The sequence below is a fragment of the Pieris rapae genome, chromosome 6 (assembly GCF_905147795.1).
Source record: "Pieris rapae chromosome 6, ilPieRapa1.1, whole genome shotgun sequence".
In the NCBI taxonomy this organism is placed as follows: Eukaryota; Metazoa; Arthropoda; class Insecta; order Lepidoptera; family Pieridae; genus Pieris; species Pieris rapae.
This window is the reverse complement of record NC_059514.1, coordinates 1528699-1548796: the sequence shown is the minus strand read 5'-3', so window position 1 is coordinate 1548796 and position 20098 is coordinate 1528699. Positions and strand designations below refer to the sequence as shown.

At 31.6% G+C, this 20098-nt stretch overlaps 1 protein-coding gene across 1 annotated transcript in view; it reads left to right on the top strand.

The window, feature by feature from the left end:
- Positions 1-1015: 1015 nt before the first annotated feature.
- Positions 1016-20098, top strand: part of LOC110997378 (AF4/FMR2 family member 1) — a 178278-nt gene continuing 159195 nt past the window's right edge. The window contains exon 1 of the mRNA XM_022265568.2: positions 1016-1411. Coding sequence (XP_022121260.2) covers positions 1401-1411 — 11 coding nt within the window. The 5' untranslated portion in view covers positions 1016-1400. The remainder of the gene's footprint in view (positions 1412-20098) is intronic.

The following is a 20098-nucleotide window of genomic DNA, read 5'->3' as shown; positions in this document are numbered from 1 at the left end:
GATAACTAGCAAGAATTGTTATTTAAAATATATTCTCTACATTAATAAATGTCAATTTATTACCCTACATAAATCATTCTTTTGAACACTTATCGTAGATAATTATTTTTATTGACCTAAAAAAATGTTTCTTACAAATAATATACATGGCAAAACAACGTTTGCCGGGTCAGCTAGTATATATATATTTATATATATAAATCTCGGGATCGGCTCCAACGATTTTGATGAAATTTAGTATACGGGGGGTTTCGGGAGCGATAAATCGATCTAGCTAGTAATAAATGATAGAAAATAACAAAAAGGTGGTGTTTGAGAAGTCCCAATTAAATCTGAAAAATGTATCTTCCTGACATCTATCGGCGAATAATAATACTAATTTTTTTTAATTGCTTTAACGACACAACAACACTAAAGCTATTCCAGCATATAATATAATCTATATTGTTCATATTTCATCATTTTATTAGTATGTAATTCGTACTTATATATAATTTACAAAAAAATAAAAATACCGAGCAAAGCTTGGCCATCCAGGTACTGTCTATTATGTGAAAAAAAGTTTCACTTTTACCGAGGTTTCATAAAACCACACAACATCTCTTTAACTGAATAAAATACAATAAAGAATAATAAAAGTAAGAAAAGAGCGTACCAATTCTTAAAAGGCCGGCAACGCACGCAAGCCCTCTGGCATTGAGAGTGTCCATGGGCGGCGGTATCACTTAACATCAGGTGAGCCTCCTGCCCGTTTGCCCCCTGTTCTATAAAAAAAAGGTAAGAGGTATATAAACACATTATGTTAACACTGCATATGTTCTTATTTACATCGACGCCAAATTACTTATAGTAAAACAAATAATTTTAAAGGAATGGACCTTAGTGTTGCGATATGATAAAATATATAACATGCATTTTATAATACTATCACAGTCTGTCTCTTATTTGTGGTATCTGTGTCTTTATTATAGATGTGTGCGTGTAATTATCGTGTAAAACGAAATCGCACATCTGCGTCAGTGTGCAATGTCGCGATTGCTGACTGCTGAATAGTTTTTGCTGTGTACGCTTTTATTTTTGTAAATAATCGACTGTAATACCGTGATAAGTGATAAGTAAACACGCAGTAAGGTAAAATGTGATGTTCTTTGAAATAACAATGAACTTAAACAGTGTTTTACTACAAAACTACTATGTGATTTCGTGCAATAACTCGTCACTTTGGTTGTTTGTCAATGACGTCTGCGTTTAGCGCAACGAATAGTAGAAATAAAGTTTGATTGTGACAAGTAGTGAAAACGTAAATAAATTATAGTGTTATAATCGATGCGTGTTAAAATGGATAAGTGTTTCCAACAGTGGAACAATTTTAATACAACTGGGGCCAACAGAGGTGGCTCATGAAGAAAGGGTAATCAGTTACTATTATTTCCTTATTTGCATATATTATATGTATTTATAAACATATTTGTAATTTACCTTAATTTATATCTAGATTAGTTATATTCAGTTATAAGTGTTTATGGGGCAATGTTTTGCTTCGATATCTCTATTGTAGGTTATGATACAACTTTTATTGTTTATGATGTCGTAACTTGGAGTTTCTGAGCTAAAGGTTTGAGGTATAGTTAAAACGATCTATATTTATTTTAAGTCAGATGTAGTACACGTAGTTTGGAGCTAGGATGTATTATTTCTTCTGATACTTTCTCTTCTTGAAGTGAAGGGAGTGACAGTGATAGGGCGATTGCATAGTCCGTGAAATAAAACGAGACGGCTATAAAGTTCCTACTATGTTTTGGCTATTAGTTTAGTTTTCTATATATAGTATTATGTATATAATTCAAAACTTTAATAAAATGTCTAGGAAAGAAATAATTTAAAATAAAGGCTGCTAATATAGGTAGTAAAGCACATACTTTTTTTTCTAATTTTTTCTGCTAAGTACTATAAGTTATTTTGAAATGTTTTAGGTACTGTAAGTAAGAGTTACTCTTAAGTTATTTGCTAAATCTCCATCCATATCTAAGAAAATAGGTATAAATATCACTATATTTAGTACTGTTTAAAGCCTATAATTTATTTTATATCTCTGAATAATATATACAATATTTGTTTAAAAAATAAACAATATTTTGCATCAAAATCCAAAACTGTAGAAGTTTTATTTTATTTATTTTTATTTTTTGATGGTCATGTTTCAGCTTTCCTATAAAATTTCCTCTATAAAATAAAATAATAAAAGCTACATAATTGTTATTTCACAAATGTGCAATCAACTACTTGAGTAGAGGCACATAATTTTGAAAAAACTAGAAGTTAGCCCATGTAGACTTCATATTATTAGATTACTTAATGAAAAAATGAAGAGACAAGTTATCTACTCATATCATTATATTAAACATCTACTGTGGTTATTGTCTTATAAAAAAAATATTTACTTTAAACTTGTTAGATATATTGTTATTCTTTATATAAAACTGGCATATATTAAATGTAGACTCAAATGAAACAATTTTTTGTGATATGTACCTAAAATACATTCACTTTGGGCCTATTTCATGTATGACTTACTCTGCCGGCAGATAATATTAACATAATTATTAATGAACAATAAGCTTATAAGCATTAAACTGATAATTTATCTCTATCACTATTGTGTCTTTTTTCACAAGCATTGCAATAATTATGCATAATGTTCATATGCCTTATTAAAGAACTGCTACATAAAAAGTTTTTTGTCAGACAAAAGCATGTGAATGTCAAATTATTTAATCAATTATAATATTTATCTCATTCATGCAATTTCGGTTTATAAGCAAGAACATTACCTAAGAGGCTTTTTATCTCAGCACAATAAGACTGCAGCACTGTAAGACAAAACTGGTTATCTTTAAACACCAACCACTTAACAACCTTGACCTAACATCAAGACATATGTCAGTATATTACCTTCCTTGATAATTTTGTACATATTACAAAAACAATTTTACAAAATAAAACATCTTTCAGTAAAAAAATTATTGATAATTGATGAATCTAGAGATTTCTAACTATTTATTTTAAAGTATGTATATGCATATTATTAATTGATGGGTGCTTATATTCTTTTAACTAGGATTTGACATTAGTTAAATTAAGAATGCCAACATTAAAGTAATGCTTCAAATAAATAGGATTACTGTTCCTTCAAATTTCATTTCAACTTAAAGGTCTGTCTGTTGAATTAAGCAAGTTTCTATCCCAGGAGATTTCCCTTTCGAATCTGTACATATGTCTAGACTTGTTGGTCATCAATCAAAGATCATGAGTAAAATAATATCCATAGTTTTATTAATTTTTCATATATTATGTTCAATAAAAATCTCTACTTAATGGTTATTTTTAATTTTCTTTGTTCTTTACATGTTCATGTTTTGAGAAAATTACAGTTTTCAACAATTGTCATTATCCCATGTATGAATTAAGCTAAGTGGAAAATTTACCTACTAAATTCAACTTTCATCTAAAATGCATGCATAAAAGTCTTTAAATCCCCTTGTTTAGACTGTATATATTTGTATTAATGACTTTCCTATGTTTTAAATGATTACAATCATGTATGACAAATACTCATCAGTACTGGTTTTATACTTCAAATATATATATTTTTATATTTTTTTATGAACAACAGCTTTAAATAGCATCTTGGTTATATATATATATATCATAACAACTGAGATCTCCTCATAGATAATCAATTTCGGTTGGTCTTACAGTAAATGAAGAAATATTGTGTTTTAAAAGTTTAGAGGAAAATTAAACACAATTAAGTAAATGGATCAGGTTCAAAACTTGAAATGCCATTTTCCTTATACTTAACACTATATGTAAAGTTGTATGTATGTAATGATGTATGTATGATGATGTATATATACATCATTAGTCACCCCAATATATTTAATGTATATTTGAGCTAGTTGCTTGAACTACATAAATACTTTAAGGAAATTAAGATATTTATAACTTCCTATTTTTTAAATTTATATAAGTATATATAAGTAGTATGAAGAAGTTTTAAACATTTCCTAATTTCTCCTCTGCCTCACATTTTTCCCGACATAATACATATATATATCTTTCTACAGAGAGAGCGAATACAATTGAGCCTATGCAATAATATCGGTTGATTAGTACTAGTATGCTTATCTAATTGTATATACTATGAATAATCAATATAATCTAAGATTATCTGCATGCTATTTGTTCTTTTATTTTATATACTTACTAATTAAAATGTAACAGGATGTCAAAGACAGTTTTTAAGTCAATATAATTTATATTCAATATAATAAGTTGCTAGGCCAATTATTTGCTTGATTAATTTTAAGACTTTGATATTCTACGATAATTAAACGACCTTTTTTAAATATGTCTAATTAAAATTATAGCTCTTGTATAGGAAATATGTTTCTTGCGTCACATTTATAGCTAAAAACTAAAATACAAAGTAACTAATATTTTACAGTAATCAGAACAGATAAACTTTATTTATAGTACCTTACCCATGCTACCATTTACTTGCTATTGTTATAAAATTACACTTAAGTGTTCAATTTACAATGGTAACCTAGTTTACTTACAGATAACAACGCAGGGTCAAATCTTTATAATATCTCCGTTATAGCATAATGCCTTTATCGACTAATCATGCATCCCCTTTCCTTAATAGAACATAGTGTTTGAAGTCTTGAGCTCTTATTTTAATTATTGCCTCTGTCTAATTCGATTTGTGTTTCAGTTTTATCTGATTGACTTTTCAAATTAGTATAAGATGATTGTTTGCTTAGCTGTTGTGTGAGTAAAAAATGTTGCCTTCATGTGGCTTGTACTTCCATTATCTAAAACATTTACATAGTAAATAAGTGATAAAGTATCAGAGTCAAATAGAATATATATTTTTATTTATTTTATTCCTTAAAAAAATAGTTCTCACTTGCTTTGTTAACAAATAATTACTGAAACAAACACAACTGTTTGGCTATTTTAGGCCTCTAGTTAAAGCTTATTTTCTCTGCATACATGAATGAAGTTGCATTGTTAACTTAAGTATAAAATACATATCCTTAATTTATTATTAAATAATCTCAGTAATCGATGCTAGGATGGTTATTGGACCAGCTAAAGTGTAATTAATGCTAATTAATGTAAAGAGCACTTCATCACGTGTTCGGCCTCTAGAGAATTAATTACAACCAAACAGGTGTTGCCTGAACGGATGTTGAGACAGCATTACCAAAATTAAAATTACATTATTCAGTTACATTTGGGATTATACTATTGTCTGTTAGATTTTTGCTGTTGTAAGGGAAATATGGATTTTAATTTCCCAGACATGCAAGCACAGAGCCTCCCAGCTAAGTAGTTTCGTTAAGGGACCATGACGCATAGACGATTGTTGCGATTCTCGCTCAGAGCACAATTTGTTATAAATTAGGCTTATGATGATTGACTATTGTCAATCATGTCGCATATTTCGAAGACAGGGTACCCTTAGGTAGAATCCTAAGAGCAAACTTTAACGACTTCAGAATGTTTTTTAATAGTTCTTAGCTAGAACTGTTACTTCTATTCTATTAGTGTCTTTCGATATGTCATTATCTAGAAAACAAAAGTCTAAAACTCTGCCATATAAATGCAGTATGGGGCATCGAATACAAACTGAGTATTAAATAAATAATACCTAATGTTGTATGAGTGTAAATAAATAATATAAAAAAAATATTTTAAAATGTGTTCATTAAATTGACAACAATTCAAAGATATTTGTTAAGTATTTATGTGTCTATAAATGTCGATAATAAAACAAAGCAATAATTGCAAAATACATAAATCAAACATTTTCTATTGATAGTCGATAATGACTGCAATTAATGTACGGTGCGCACGCGTTGCTAACTAGCCGGTTATCGCGCCCATACTATTAAGTAACCGGTTAAATGTTTATCCTGCTGTAGGAAATTAAAAAAAGTGCTTAAAAACGCCTCTAGACTTAAATTTATAGGCGTTAGAGATGCGGTGACCCGTGACTGCTTGGATTATTTACATATCATAACTTACCATCACTTTGTGGAACCAGCAATTCGACTTAGGGTCCTTAAAAAAAAGAGCGTACAAATTATTAAAATCGCACTCGCGAGCCCTCTAGCACCGAGAGTGTCCATGGGCGTCGGTGTTACTTAACATCAGGTGAGCCTCCTGCTCGTTTGCCCCTTGTTCTATGAAAAAAAAATATTGCTTTCTTTAAAATATCCGTTAAGAGACCTTCCTACTTAATTCTAATCTATAATAATGTACAGACGAAGACGAAGGAGTATGATAATACTTATTAAACACACCCCTTCGTCTCTCTCTTCGTTGAAAAATACTGATTTTGTTATTTTACATAAAATATATATTGAATAATACATTGCATTTTCTCATCCACAGTAGGTACTGTTAAGAAATAGATTATTAAAAGTAGGTATAAAGTAAATAGGCCATGTAAATACGCGTAATTATCGCATTCCTAATATGAATTTTAAATTATCCTTTGTTTATTAATAGGTCAGCACTGAAATCGAGAGCGTTATAAGAATGCAGAAATCTAGATCAAATGAACCTACCTTAATAATTTATTGTGTGTTGTTTATTAGAGTATGTTTTATCTCATTCTACCGCAGAGTATAAAAAGGGACAACTATAAATTCGCTACCTTATTGTGCATTCTTTGAATAGAGCTCGTTTTAACTCTACTAACGTGTCTGAATAAGAATTTAGTAATAATACGACAATCCTGGTTAATGATAAGATTCTACAATGATTCAAGAAATATAAGCCTTCAATGTGTCGAAAATAAATAAATATTATTAATATTATATTTTATATCTAATAATGTAAATTTCCATATGCACTCGGTCATACGATTATCTCGTTTATTTTAACGCCTGATAATAAGATATGGGCAAACAACTTTTCATTAAACGTATAAATCCATAAGATTTATATTTATATTGATAAGATACAGTCTTAGTGCTTAATAACGAAAAAGAAAGCGCTGAAAAAAAATTATCCAACACAAAAATATAAGTCTTTAGTCGGTTTTGCTTTACATATTTAACCCTGATTAACAAGTGAAACTTTACATTAAACTAATATTCATATCATAATATATATAGCTACGAATATACAAAACACACTTTATTATCATCGCTTTTTTATGGCAAAATTTACAACTAGGACGTAGTGAGTAGATAAAAATGTGACATAGATAATAGTGTCCTGTATAATTCGATAATTAAATCTGATCCTGATATCGAGGCCAGATCTAACCAGATGCTGTTTATACTAGTGCATGATGCATTGAAAGACGGGGCAAGGCTGACCTATCTCCATACCCCGGCCAAGGCCTATAATGCGACACGTTTTAATCTATGAGAACTAAGTATGTATATGTTGTATAGTCTATATAATATGTATATATATTTAACACTTCAATCATCTGTGTTACTTTAAGTGATTTATTAGTACGGTTTGTAAAACATTATTAGGTCTAGGTCTCTCTGTTTGTTTATTGTTTTCGTGCGTAAATGCGTAGTAAATAAAATGAAAGTAATGTACCTTTTCATAGAACCCACGCTGAATCTCTTCGTTAGTACGATCGTTTGATAGACGTAGGAGTGAGAAGAAAGAAAAAGAAGGCTGTATTGTATATTACTATAGTAAAAATAATTTAAATAAAATAGTTTTTATTAATTAATCAGGACTGGTGATATTAAAATTAAAGCAATACCGGCTCGACTATTTTATCTTATACGAATATTGCTTATTAAAATCTTAAATACATTCTATTTATAATATGTATACTCATAGTTAAATCTCTGTTTCCGACACAATTTCCATACAAAAACAATAGCGGTAATAAAAAGGTAACAGCTGAAGCACAAATTGTAGACATTCCCGCGAAATGAATGTTCAGGCCCATCTCAGACATAAATAGGAGTAGCTCTTTAACGCCGACGGAAAGCATCCGTCATCCACAAATCTAGTCCTATTTCATTCCAGACTCCAGATAAATAAACCTTAGGACTAAATGGTGACGTAATATTAAATAAAATGGGAATATACATCAAGTATTTGACACATAATCAGTAAATAAGTTACATAAACTAAAAATAACGGGGTAGGGGATAAATAAATAGGGGAGAGTTGAATCTAGTATTTTTTAGTATTAAATGTCAAGTCTTTATAATTTTTTTGTGTAATTTTATATATTGTTTTTATTTTTCTGATTGTAATGAATTGATTTACATAATATAACTACTTATGTCTAGGTATTAATACATTTTACAGAAATTTTCACGTCACATGTGTGACATTAGTTTGAAATTCTATAATATGCGAAACTCATTTCATGTTTAAAACTGGTATTAATTGAGTTAATGATAATTTTATTGTGAGGCTTATATTATGTTTGTAATATTTTAGTGTCAAAGACGTGTCATTCAAGCGTTAAAGGGAAGATAATTTGAAATCCCAATCACTGTTGGGGCCTACGCCGTATTAACGCTAAAGGCTAACATCTTTGTTAAAAATATATACTTACTGCGTTTGTTTTGTTTTAAAATTTAATTATAGCGATCGGCCATCTTTGTTATCGGCATAATGAAGCAAGTGCGTCAACCGCTTAGCAACGGAGGCAGTTAAATAGTGATTATTATTTATTAGAGCATTTTAAGAATCTACGCCCATGTTCCTGAGCGATGGGCGATTCTGTACTCCCAATAGTAATAACTATTTATTTATGGCAAAACAAGCCCAAAAATAATTGGGTTATAAAATATTAGACTACATAATACTGAAATTACTAGCATTTCCGAACCAATTCGACGGTCTTTCAAGAAAGGAGCGTAATAATTCTTAAAAGGCCGGTAACGCAGTTGCAAGCCCTCTGATATTGAGTGTCCATGGGCGGCGGTAACACTTAACATTAGGTGAGCTTCCTGCCTGTTCCCCCCCCCCCCCGGTTCTATAAAAAAAATCTGTCGGAATTATACTCTGTGACAGATTGTTAAAATCTGTCTAAAGTATACTGTACTACTACTACTGCTAAGTATACTGTACTACTGTACTGTACTGAGTTCATTTTAATTTAATACATTCTTACATCATCATTTTTTAGAAAGATTGAAAGTATATACATAGACATTTTTGTGTTAGAGTTTAGAATCATATAAAGTTATTTTTATTATATAACTTGTATATCCATCTATGGTTCAAGATAAATGCTTGGGCTTTCCTATCTTGAAAAATTTCTCTTAAAACAATGCGATTTCTTCCCATTCTTATTCATCCTCGTGGAAAGTGACGACGCATTTTAATAACAGTTGTGTCTTCCGTAAACCTTCCAGAACATTATGAAATTAAAAAAGTTTTTATGTAATTAAGTTTATTTAAAAGCTGATGATGCCGATCTTCTTTGCTAGGAGTTATAATGTAAGTATTATTAAGGACGTCATGGAATCGCGTTTCTTAAGGAAGTTTTTGCCGTACACCACCACAATGTGGTACCAACTGCTCACTAAAGCATTTCCGAACCAATTCGAATAGCAACAATTTCAAAACACCGCACCTTCGATAACAATTCAAAGTGATTTTTAAATGAATTTTCTTAATGGCTCAATAAACTTATAGATCTTCTAAAGAGCGTACCAATTTCTTAAGGCCGGCAACGCAACGGTACATAACATGAGCCGTCACGAATTAAACAAAAATACCAATTCATGATTGATATTTTGTCGGGTTTATACGAACTCTGGCTGTGCAATGCAGATTCTTCCGCGTTAGTTCAGCCATATATTTTTGATAAACGAACGATCCAATTTAGAGACCATTGGAGCGAGAATTATATAAAATTAGCGTAATGTAAATAGCAATATTTTTCCGCCGCCTATAGACACATTATCAGAATGCTCGCAAGTGCGTTGACGGCCTTTTAGGAATTTGTCTGCTCTTTTTTCAAAGGACTCTGAGTGGAATTGCATTCAATCTAATAAGATAAAGAAATGTAAGTAAACATTCTAACTTAGTGTATGATTTATCATTTTCCTTTACGTATGTGCCAAATAATCTTTCATGTGAGTTATGAATGTACAGAAAGGTTTAAATGATCTACGCTAAGATTGAACTTTGGCTCTCCTCAGTAGTATATATTTAACTTATTATATTTGTACTTAAAGTATTTAAATCAAAATGTTCACTATTATTGCCTTTTAATGGCAAAACTCTAAATTGAACATCTTAAGGATTGTCTGCGTTGTTGGGGACATAGCTAAACGATTTAGATATTACCGTCGGCGGACGTGGACCTCTGCCAACTCACTCGGCGTGGACTTATTCGCGTTATAACAGGGACGGTCTTTATAAACTGTATACGATTGTTAAATGTTTTTATAAATGTCTATTTAACTTTTGAACCTAACATTGACCCTTAAGATTTTAATTTTTTATTTTGGCTTTGTAATTGCGTGTCTGAATCTGTCATTAAAAAATATTAGTTGTTATTAATATTTTCCTTTATAGGGTTGCCTGGAAGGAATCGCTTGATAAGGCCGCCCGTTGCCTCCATAATTTATCTTCTCTGAATGTATGTGTGTATGCTATAATGCCACAAAGTGTTAATAAATAAATACATTACAATTGAGACAGTAAGTGAGATTGTGTATAAAGAAATTAATAATGACGAAATTATAACTAATAATTGGGTTTCTAACTAAAATCGTACCTATGTTTCTGTAGAAGGCTGTAAACTATAAAACAAAGCATGATTTTTATGAAGAATCCCTCTATGTATATCACACATCTATCTATTTTACTAGATGAATGAACAATAGCAAATATTCAAGGGTTATATGTTAATATATTCTATGTGGGTAATATGTGTTATATATGTGGCTGAGTTCACAAGAGTTGCTTGCTATATTGTTAGTTATGGATAGATAGATTTAGGACTATAAGTTTAATTTTTTAATGTTTTTATCTAGAATAATTGGTGTGGGAGTTATTTGAAACTATCGTACTATCGTATTAGTAATTACTGTTAACATAGAAAAATGTAGTGAAAAATAAATAAATATATAAAAGTGAATATATTCACTTAAACTGTAAACAAAATAATTGTAATGAAATCGTCGACGATTTAAATTTTACTTGAATCAGAATATATTCAGACAGATTTGCTATCTGTTACAATTATTTGACTGTTCCACCATCGAGACTAACTTATTTGTCTGCATTAAGAAATATAGAACGCCTTCAAGTGTGCTGTGTGTAGCTGAATTAAGTTTATTGTATAAATTTTGTTAGCAATTTAATACATTAAGTATATTATACTGGCTATAATTTTAAATGTAACGATTTTACATTTTATATTTCATCAGCCTATAACAGTTACATCGTTATATGAGGGTATACTATGTGTTAATCTTATAGTTTAGATATACATATATACTTACAACGACCCAAAATGAGTATGTCCAATTCGAAAATCCCGCCCGCTGCTATTATATTTTTATTTTTTATAGAACCGGGGCCAAACGGGCAGGAGGCTCACCTGATATATATTAATTTCTTTATATATTAATTATTCTTATTAGTAGTTATGTATATAAATAAACTGCGTTTGAGTGTATGTGTTAGAAAGGTTTCAAATGTAATCTTCACAGTAAAATTACATAAAAAGCAAAAAACCACCTGCGTGCGTAAACGATTTGTTTATAAATTGCTCTTAAGAAATTGTGTTATTTTTATATTACGTTTACGCTAGACAGCAGAGTTCAATGCCCGTAGTGATTGAGTCCTGGAACCTATTAATAGAAACTGGACGATTCATCAACTCTGGAGATGTTCTCGATTTATTGTGACATTCAATTCGATTTTGATATGACAATTGTATTTAGTCAAAATTTAATTTTATATTTGTGTAGTGTATGCATCAATGCTGTGCTGTGTGTTTTAAAGATTTTGTAGTCATACATTTTGAAGATATCCCCGTTTTTTATAACATCAACTTGAATACGTTTTCAGTGTATTTTCTACGGCGATAATTATAAAGCAATCGTTCATTAATTACATCACAATAGTTCAAACAAAAGTGCAACTGTCGTTTGTATTTAAAGCAATCATTTTAACATTGCGGTGTTCATGTGAACGAATCAATTTTGTGAGAATCGCTTTTGTAATGTCGTGTGATAAAGGCGTTTTAATTATTGGCTTAATCAAACTTTTTGTTATCCTGATATGCAAATACGGACAGTCAATGCGATAAAGGTAATGGCGATAATTATGTTATACCCAAACTACTTATTGTGAGTTAACCTTTTAATAATAATAAAGCTCGATGTTTTCCATTGATAAACCGTGGATTAATTTCTCGGTAAGCGTCGCTGGCGTCATGTTTCATTTGATATTTTCCTTACAGCTGTATTACTCATCGACTATGTTCAGTGTATTTAGTATATTTTGTATTAATGTTTCTTACGGATTTAAAGGTCTGATTTAAAAAAAATATGGATATACAATCGTTTCTGACAGCTTTCTACCCACAAATGAACATCTATTATTATATAATTTATCGTTAGTATATTTCATATTTTTTATTTTATTTTATTTTTATATTTCATGTTTTCAAATGGGATAGAAGACAAAATAGTGTCAAAAGTAAAAGTGTACCGTCGCCCATGGACACTCGCAACGGGAGGTTTACAAGTGCCTTGTTATGTGATTTTTAATATGAAGCTGCATATGGAATCTGTATCTGAATTACTATACTGAGTTTTTTGATAGTAAGTAAAGCTAAAAGTAAATATTATCATATTATATCCTATTAGACACCGGTTTCTTGATCGTATTGCTTTTCGGCATAGGCCTCCCTAAGTGTTCTCCACAAAGATCTATCTCTTGCTTTCTTCATCCATGTGGCTCCTGCAACCTTTTTAATATCATCGAAGATGATCTACGATGTTGTCTACCTTTACTTCTGGTTTTATGTCTAGGGCACCATTCCATAACTTCTTTGATCCATTTTACCGTATTACTTATCAAATGCCCATCTCATTTCCATTTTAGGTGTTTGATTCGGTATTTTTTAGTTTGTTTTCTTATTGTTGTTAATCGACCTTTGTCTTTTAGTATTGTTTTTTATTAACATAGCTTTTACACATTTAAAGAAAACACATTTTTACTGGATTGAAGCTATGTATTATTGTAAACTTATACACAGTCACCGTGACCACGCACGCTGTAAAGCACGCGAAACGTCGGATAAATTTAATAATTAAGTATTAGTTTCAATAATACATTGCTTCAAACCGGTAAAAAAGTGTTTTCTTTGTTTTATGTTAAGTAAACTTCTAACCCCATCGGTTAAAATGGTTTTAATAATATATATTTTTGGTGAGCGGAATGTTTAGTAAAGATAATGTGACCTTGTATGTTATCGGCAGACGTCGCCAATAAAGTCCTTTATAAATATTAACTAGTTTCCTTATCGTATTATTATAAAAAATCACCAACGTTACAATTCTATGCTGTTTGTTTTAAATAGTCGACACAATGCAGCCGTGTTTCTTATCAGTGCCTTCGCAAATAGGTCACAAACTGTTACCACATCGTTCGTTACTTACATTTAAATGACTGCGTTTAGTTTATTAATTTTTATACTTTTCTGTTTGAAGCATTCCACTGATACCACGGTTATGTTTTTTTAAGACTCTTTATGTTTGAGAATGGTTTTATCTCTTCTGTCATTGTTAGTATTGGATATTGTCAAGTTTTTATACATGTAAACGAGTCTATATAGTGTTACAATATAACAAGTATTTTTACATCTCTATCGATTTTGTTTTCCTTGTAAATATTATGGCAGTCGTGACTGAAAGATTGAACGCACCAAATAGGGAACTGGAACATATGTAATTGAAGTTGCCACCCAAAGATAAGGGTGTTTCATATAAATAGCTAGTAAGCAGTTATATCGCGACCCAAATTAAACCACTATTTTCTCTCTCACGAGCCGACGTAGCCTATTTATACACTCGTATTTTAGACGTGCAGTCTAAATGTAGATATCAGTTTTTGTATTGTAAAACGTCCTATAAAATCGAGGCCGTACTAGACTTCAAACTAATAGTTATTATTAGGTTTATCAAGGTGATAACCTACACACACACAATTGAGCGTTTTTAAAGCACTTTTTTATAAATATAAATTCCTCGATGCCGCAGTTAGTTCTACTAAGAGCCGGCAACGCAATTGAGAGTTTAATGGAATTGTGGGCTGAGTCAAGGCCAGATGAGCTTCCTACTCGTATTATAAAGTAGTTTATCTGAGGTTCGCGCTGTGGTCCGACGGTGTTCATGTGCTGCATCAAACTTCTGATACATAGAGAACTGAAACCATGGGCTCCATTTCAGATTCGTACCTAGTCGAACAGTTCTGGTGAACGTATATAAAAATCATAATTGGGCTATCATTAAGTCAGAATGTGTGTGAATGCTCAATGTACATGATGTCTTTAATGTGGTACTTGGTGTAATGGTTGCAGCTCCTTACAAACATTGTGTAAAACAAAAACGTGGCAAAAAGAGTGGCGGAGTCTTTATTGCCAGATCTTCTCTTCCGTTCTACGCCCTTGATTTCAAAACTGGCCGTAAATGTAAGATTAGAAGAATTTAATTTATATTTCATTCTTGATAAGTGTACCCATAATAGATGAATAAATGATTTAGATTTTTACATATGTAGAGTTGAAAATGCTCTTACAGATGTTATTTTTAATATTTGTGTAAGTTCCTATTTCCTAATCTTCCCGACGCTTGGTGCTTATTCACATGATTTACATACTTTAATCACTTCCATCTTCTAAGTATTGATAGTCATTAAAAATCAATTTTCATTAATTAGAATCAGGCTTTCTTGATAACAATTCAACTCAAACGTGTCTTATTGATTGACATTGCTTATCAATCAGTTTGAAGTCACGTATTGCCTTTGCTTGTAATGAAATTACGGCGTCTAAAACGCATTCCACGTAATTTATATAAAAATTACGAAAACGCTAAATGTGTAGTAGTTGCGTAAACAAAAGACAATATGTATTGTAATGTTTAAATACATTTGTTAGGCTTAGTATAATCTGTATATGTAATTCCTATGTTACACAAAGTTATACACTGTTTAAAGTGTTACTACAACACTTGGCTGATCACCTAGATAGGGCATATGTGTCTGTCATACGTATTTTCGGTCACGTAATAACTTCTTCGTAGTCTTCATTACTGAAAGCCGTACCTGGCCTCCATACATGTCAGCTTGTCTCAGTGCATGAGAGATGTGAATACCTTGTCTTAATTTGGTCAGACCAACGGGTAGGACAATAAAAAACAAAAAATGATTTCAATTTGGTGCGGTTTGAATTTATAGATTGAATTATGTTTGATGTAAGTCTATGCAAGTAACTAATTTTACGACGTAAGACACGACCTATGTTTAAAAGAGGTTGTAAGTAGGTATGTAACGTGATTTATTTAACTATAAAAGTTTGAGACTTTTGTAATACAATATGAACTTATATTACTGTCTTGTGAAATAACCATTCGGTATTTTGCTGTTATGAAATAACTAAATTTCATTTTGATTTTTTCTATATAGCAAAATGATAATAACAGTATTTCTCACTTTTTCTAAATAACATTTATTGTTCCATAATTATTTAAACCACATTCAAGTATCGGTTTTGAAAGATATGTACTTGTTTTCACATAGTGCTGATAGGATCTAAGACGTTAGGTATCCTAAAATGTCAATTGGTATTTTAATTTTGAGATATGTACTTAAGCGGGAACTGCGTCTTGAGATATCTATTGGAACACTAACTCTATACTCAATCCATAATCACAGATTGTTTTCAAGCAGACCATGATAGTCGATCGATTTCCTATCTGCATACTTAACCACACCCAAGAAGACAATCCATTTTTGGCGACGGAAATAATGCAATCTCTCCGCTCTTTACACTCATATTTGATAATCAATATAAACCAAATAAAGTAAATAAAACCGTATATATAATATTAAAATATACATGTCTTTGTTAAAACATATCATATGGTAAGTTAAAATCTTAAGATAAGATATTGGCAGAGTTGAACTATCATTTTCATACAAAGGTCCATCCACATACTTCGATCCGACCTACCATGGTTACCTTGTATCGGCAGATGGTTATCTGAATCCGTCAATTGGTTTTTGGCTCACGTTTATCATTATTTGGATTAAGATGTCTATCTCAGATGGCCAAAAAGGGATTGAAATGGGTAATTGGGTTTGGACGTAAGCCTCAAAAGTTAATTTAATAGGCCTTTTCCGTGACGTGTCCTTCAAGTGCTCTACAGGCTCGGCTATCTTCTATCGTGACTTTTTTTTATAGAACCGGGGACAAACGGGCAGGTGGCTCATCTGATGTTAAGCGATACCGCCGCCAATGGATACACAATGCCTTTTAAGAATTAGTACGCTCTTAGAGGTCTATAAGTTTATTGAGTCATTAAGATAATTGAGATAAAAATTACTTTAAATTCTTATCGAAGGTGCGGATGTGTTTTGAAATTGTTGTTATTCACGAATTGAACAGTTATCGCATCAGGACCGAGGTTAATGGATGGGTCGCGGCCATTTTGTTCAATAAAAATTAAGCGTGACCGATCGTTTTATTGCTATTTTCTAAGGATACAAGTCATTTTTGTCCGTTGTAACAATTTTGAAATTAAATTTGGAACAGTTAGTTTTGCTTTTAAGATTAAACTGCACTGATATTTATGTATTTTATTATGGTATGAATAAGACGATTCTAGACCAGGTCAACCAGTGAGTATCGGGCTGAAGATCCCAGTTCAGCTCAAGAAGTTGTATATAATATGAAATATACTTAATATGAAGTTGTATATTTATTTAGTAATCCTACAGCTAACATAAATTATATGTAATTACAAACAAATAAACTGAAAATATAGCCAAAGATGGAATACATGATACATTTTACTAGAAAAAGGAACAAACATATATATAATAATTAGTATAAATATGAAGTTATTTCGTCGAAAGAACTTTGCTTATGTCGCCATCATAGTGATACGTAGGAACAGATTGTAGATGTCGCTACGAGAGAAAACATTGTCTCTCCAGTCACTTGCTTCCACTTGTGTTAAAGTATAATGAGTAAAACATTTGAATACCGTTGAAAGAAGTATTATTTAAATTAAAGTGGTTATACAGACATTTTTTTGCTAGAAAAATATAGTAAATTTATTCCATATTTTTATTAAAGTTAACTTATAGGACGAATTTAGAAGCATTTAAAGACATTAGATACATGTGGAAATGAAATAATTTTAAATCGGGGTAACATAAATGTTATCTTGTATAAACTTTATAAGATAGACAGAATGTATTAAAATCTATGCGATGCTGATGTCATGCGTAACAAGCGTAAGTAGGTAAATAAAATGTGCTTATGAATACTAGAGTAAAATTACATATATAGTCTATATATATATTATAGACTATTTATAAACCCGTAAAATACGTAATGATATGAGCTTTAGTTTATACTTAGGCTGGGAGTCTTCCACAGTACGTTTCACAAGGCATTTCTAGGCGAACTCGCGAACAGTGGAATCGCCTCCCGGTGGGTAACCCCCCTTAGGGGGGAAACGACCTCCAACTATTCAAAATTCGAGTGTACTCCTTCATCAAAGGCCGGCACTGCAAACCCACAAAAACTGGGTGTTTTGGGGTTGCGATGACTACACTTTTGGGCGTCCCGTAGGCAGTTTTGACTCATTATATTTAAAAAAAATGTTAGTGACGCTCAGCGTTAAGCATGTCACGCCCCTGGTTTGAGAAATATCGTAAAAGTACATACTTAGTTACCTATAATAAATGAATTTGATTCATAAATATATTTAAAGGCACTCTTTTAAGTTGTCTTTTGTCTGTTTTTGTCTCATTGTATTTTTTACCAGATATAGAGTCACGGTGGAAGACTTCTTTGTAATTATTATTATTGCCTCTTTATTCCCATCATGAATGGTATATTTAACAATGTATCATATGATTAATTATTTCATAATGCATGCATTGAAGTATATACAATTTTTGTATTAATAATTCTTAAATTTAAATTCCAATCATAATTACTAATTTGAATGTATATATACATTTTAAATAATATATCAATGAAAATATATCAAAATCATAAATCATTATGGACTCCTTTCGGGTAAAGGCCTCCTCCATTTTGCTCCATATGTGTCTGTCTTTTTCTCTGGTGATCTAGTTGTCACCATCTATTCTTTTTAATTCATCAATCCATTTTCCTTTGATTCCTTTGGTTTGCTTCGTAATATGTAGTGAATAAATCGGTAATCTAAATACACTACGCGTGAATTGACGTCACTAAAATTGCTAGATAGAGCCGTCTTTTAAGGATTATTCATTCTCTTTCATCAATTGTAATACATTATTGTTCAATTATTCTAAACACTATAATGAGTATTACAATTCCGATGGAAGTGTGTTAAGTGGGTCACAGCGGGTGTACCCAGTGCCGTTTTCTCGACAGTATTGTTTCTTGGTGAAAGTGAATTCCTTATACAAGTATTTTAATACATAATAGATTTAATAATGCTCTCTGCAGAATCTTCGAGAATTTGATACGTAACAAATGAAATACCAAATGCTATCATATTTTACCTGATATATTCAATCTTCTTCTCATTCGTTTCGCTCTTGGCAGAGCGGTCGTGATCGCTATGTAGTAGAAGTAGAAGGCGCAGATGTAATGCGCTTCACGACGCTGCGCCACCGCTGCCTATTGGAGGTCATCCTGCTGCACTGATTCAGTGTTTCTCCTACGGCGGACTTAATCTGATCAGTCCAGCGTGTAGGTGACCTGCCGCGCGGTCTAGCGCCTTCCACCTTCCCCTGTACGACAAGGCGTTCTAAGGACTGATCGCCACGCCGAGATACGTGACCGAAGAATGTAAGGATGCGAGATTGTACTGTTGAAAATAGACGCTGCTTAACACCGAGTTCTTGAAGTATCGAGACGTTTGTACGAAACTCGGTCCACGATACCCCAAGCATCCTTCTCCAGCACCACATTTCGAGAGCGTCTATTTTCTGCCTTTCCACATCTCGCAAGGTCCACGTTTCGGCTGCGTACAGAAATAAGAGGAGATATTGAGGAGACTGATATATTCAATACCGCTGATATAATTATAATAATATTGGATTGTTTAAGAGATAATATATTTTTATACGACTTACATGTAGTTGTACGGATTAATACCAGCTGCTGAGTTTCCAACTGAAATTCCACCAGTATCACGTCGACAAACGTCGTTCGACTGAGCCGTTTTTAAAGCAGTTTTTACCGTGCACCACCACTATGTGGAACCAGCTGCCCGCTGCTGTAGAAATTTCCTTAAGAAAAGAAAACAAGGCCGGAATTCTCGAAATGAAAGTTGACAGCGTGGATGTTAGAGTTGGGCCTCCCAACTTTTTATATATCTATGGCGACTGCAGCGGCTTTGTTTGCCCCTTGGCTCGAAGGTTTAGGAAATTCAAACGTTGAATACCGTAGATTTAAAAAAAAACTCCTGATTTGTAAATATACACTATGCGGTACAAAAAAGTCCTGATTTGTAAATATACACTATGTGGTACAAAAAAGTACTGATTTGTAAATACACTTTTCTGTACAGAAAAGTCGTGATTTGTAAATATACACTATGCGGTACAAAAAAGTCCTGATTTGTAAATATACACTATGTGGTACAAAAAAGTACTGATTTGTAAATACACTTTTCTGTACAGAAAAGTCGTGATTTGTAAATATACACTATGCGGTACAAAAAAGTCCTGATTTGTAAATATACACTATGTGGTACAAAAAAGTACTGATTTGTAAATACACTTTTCTGTACAGAAAAGTCGTGATTTGTAAATATACACTATGCGG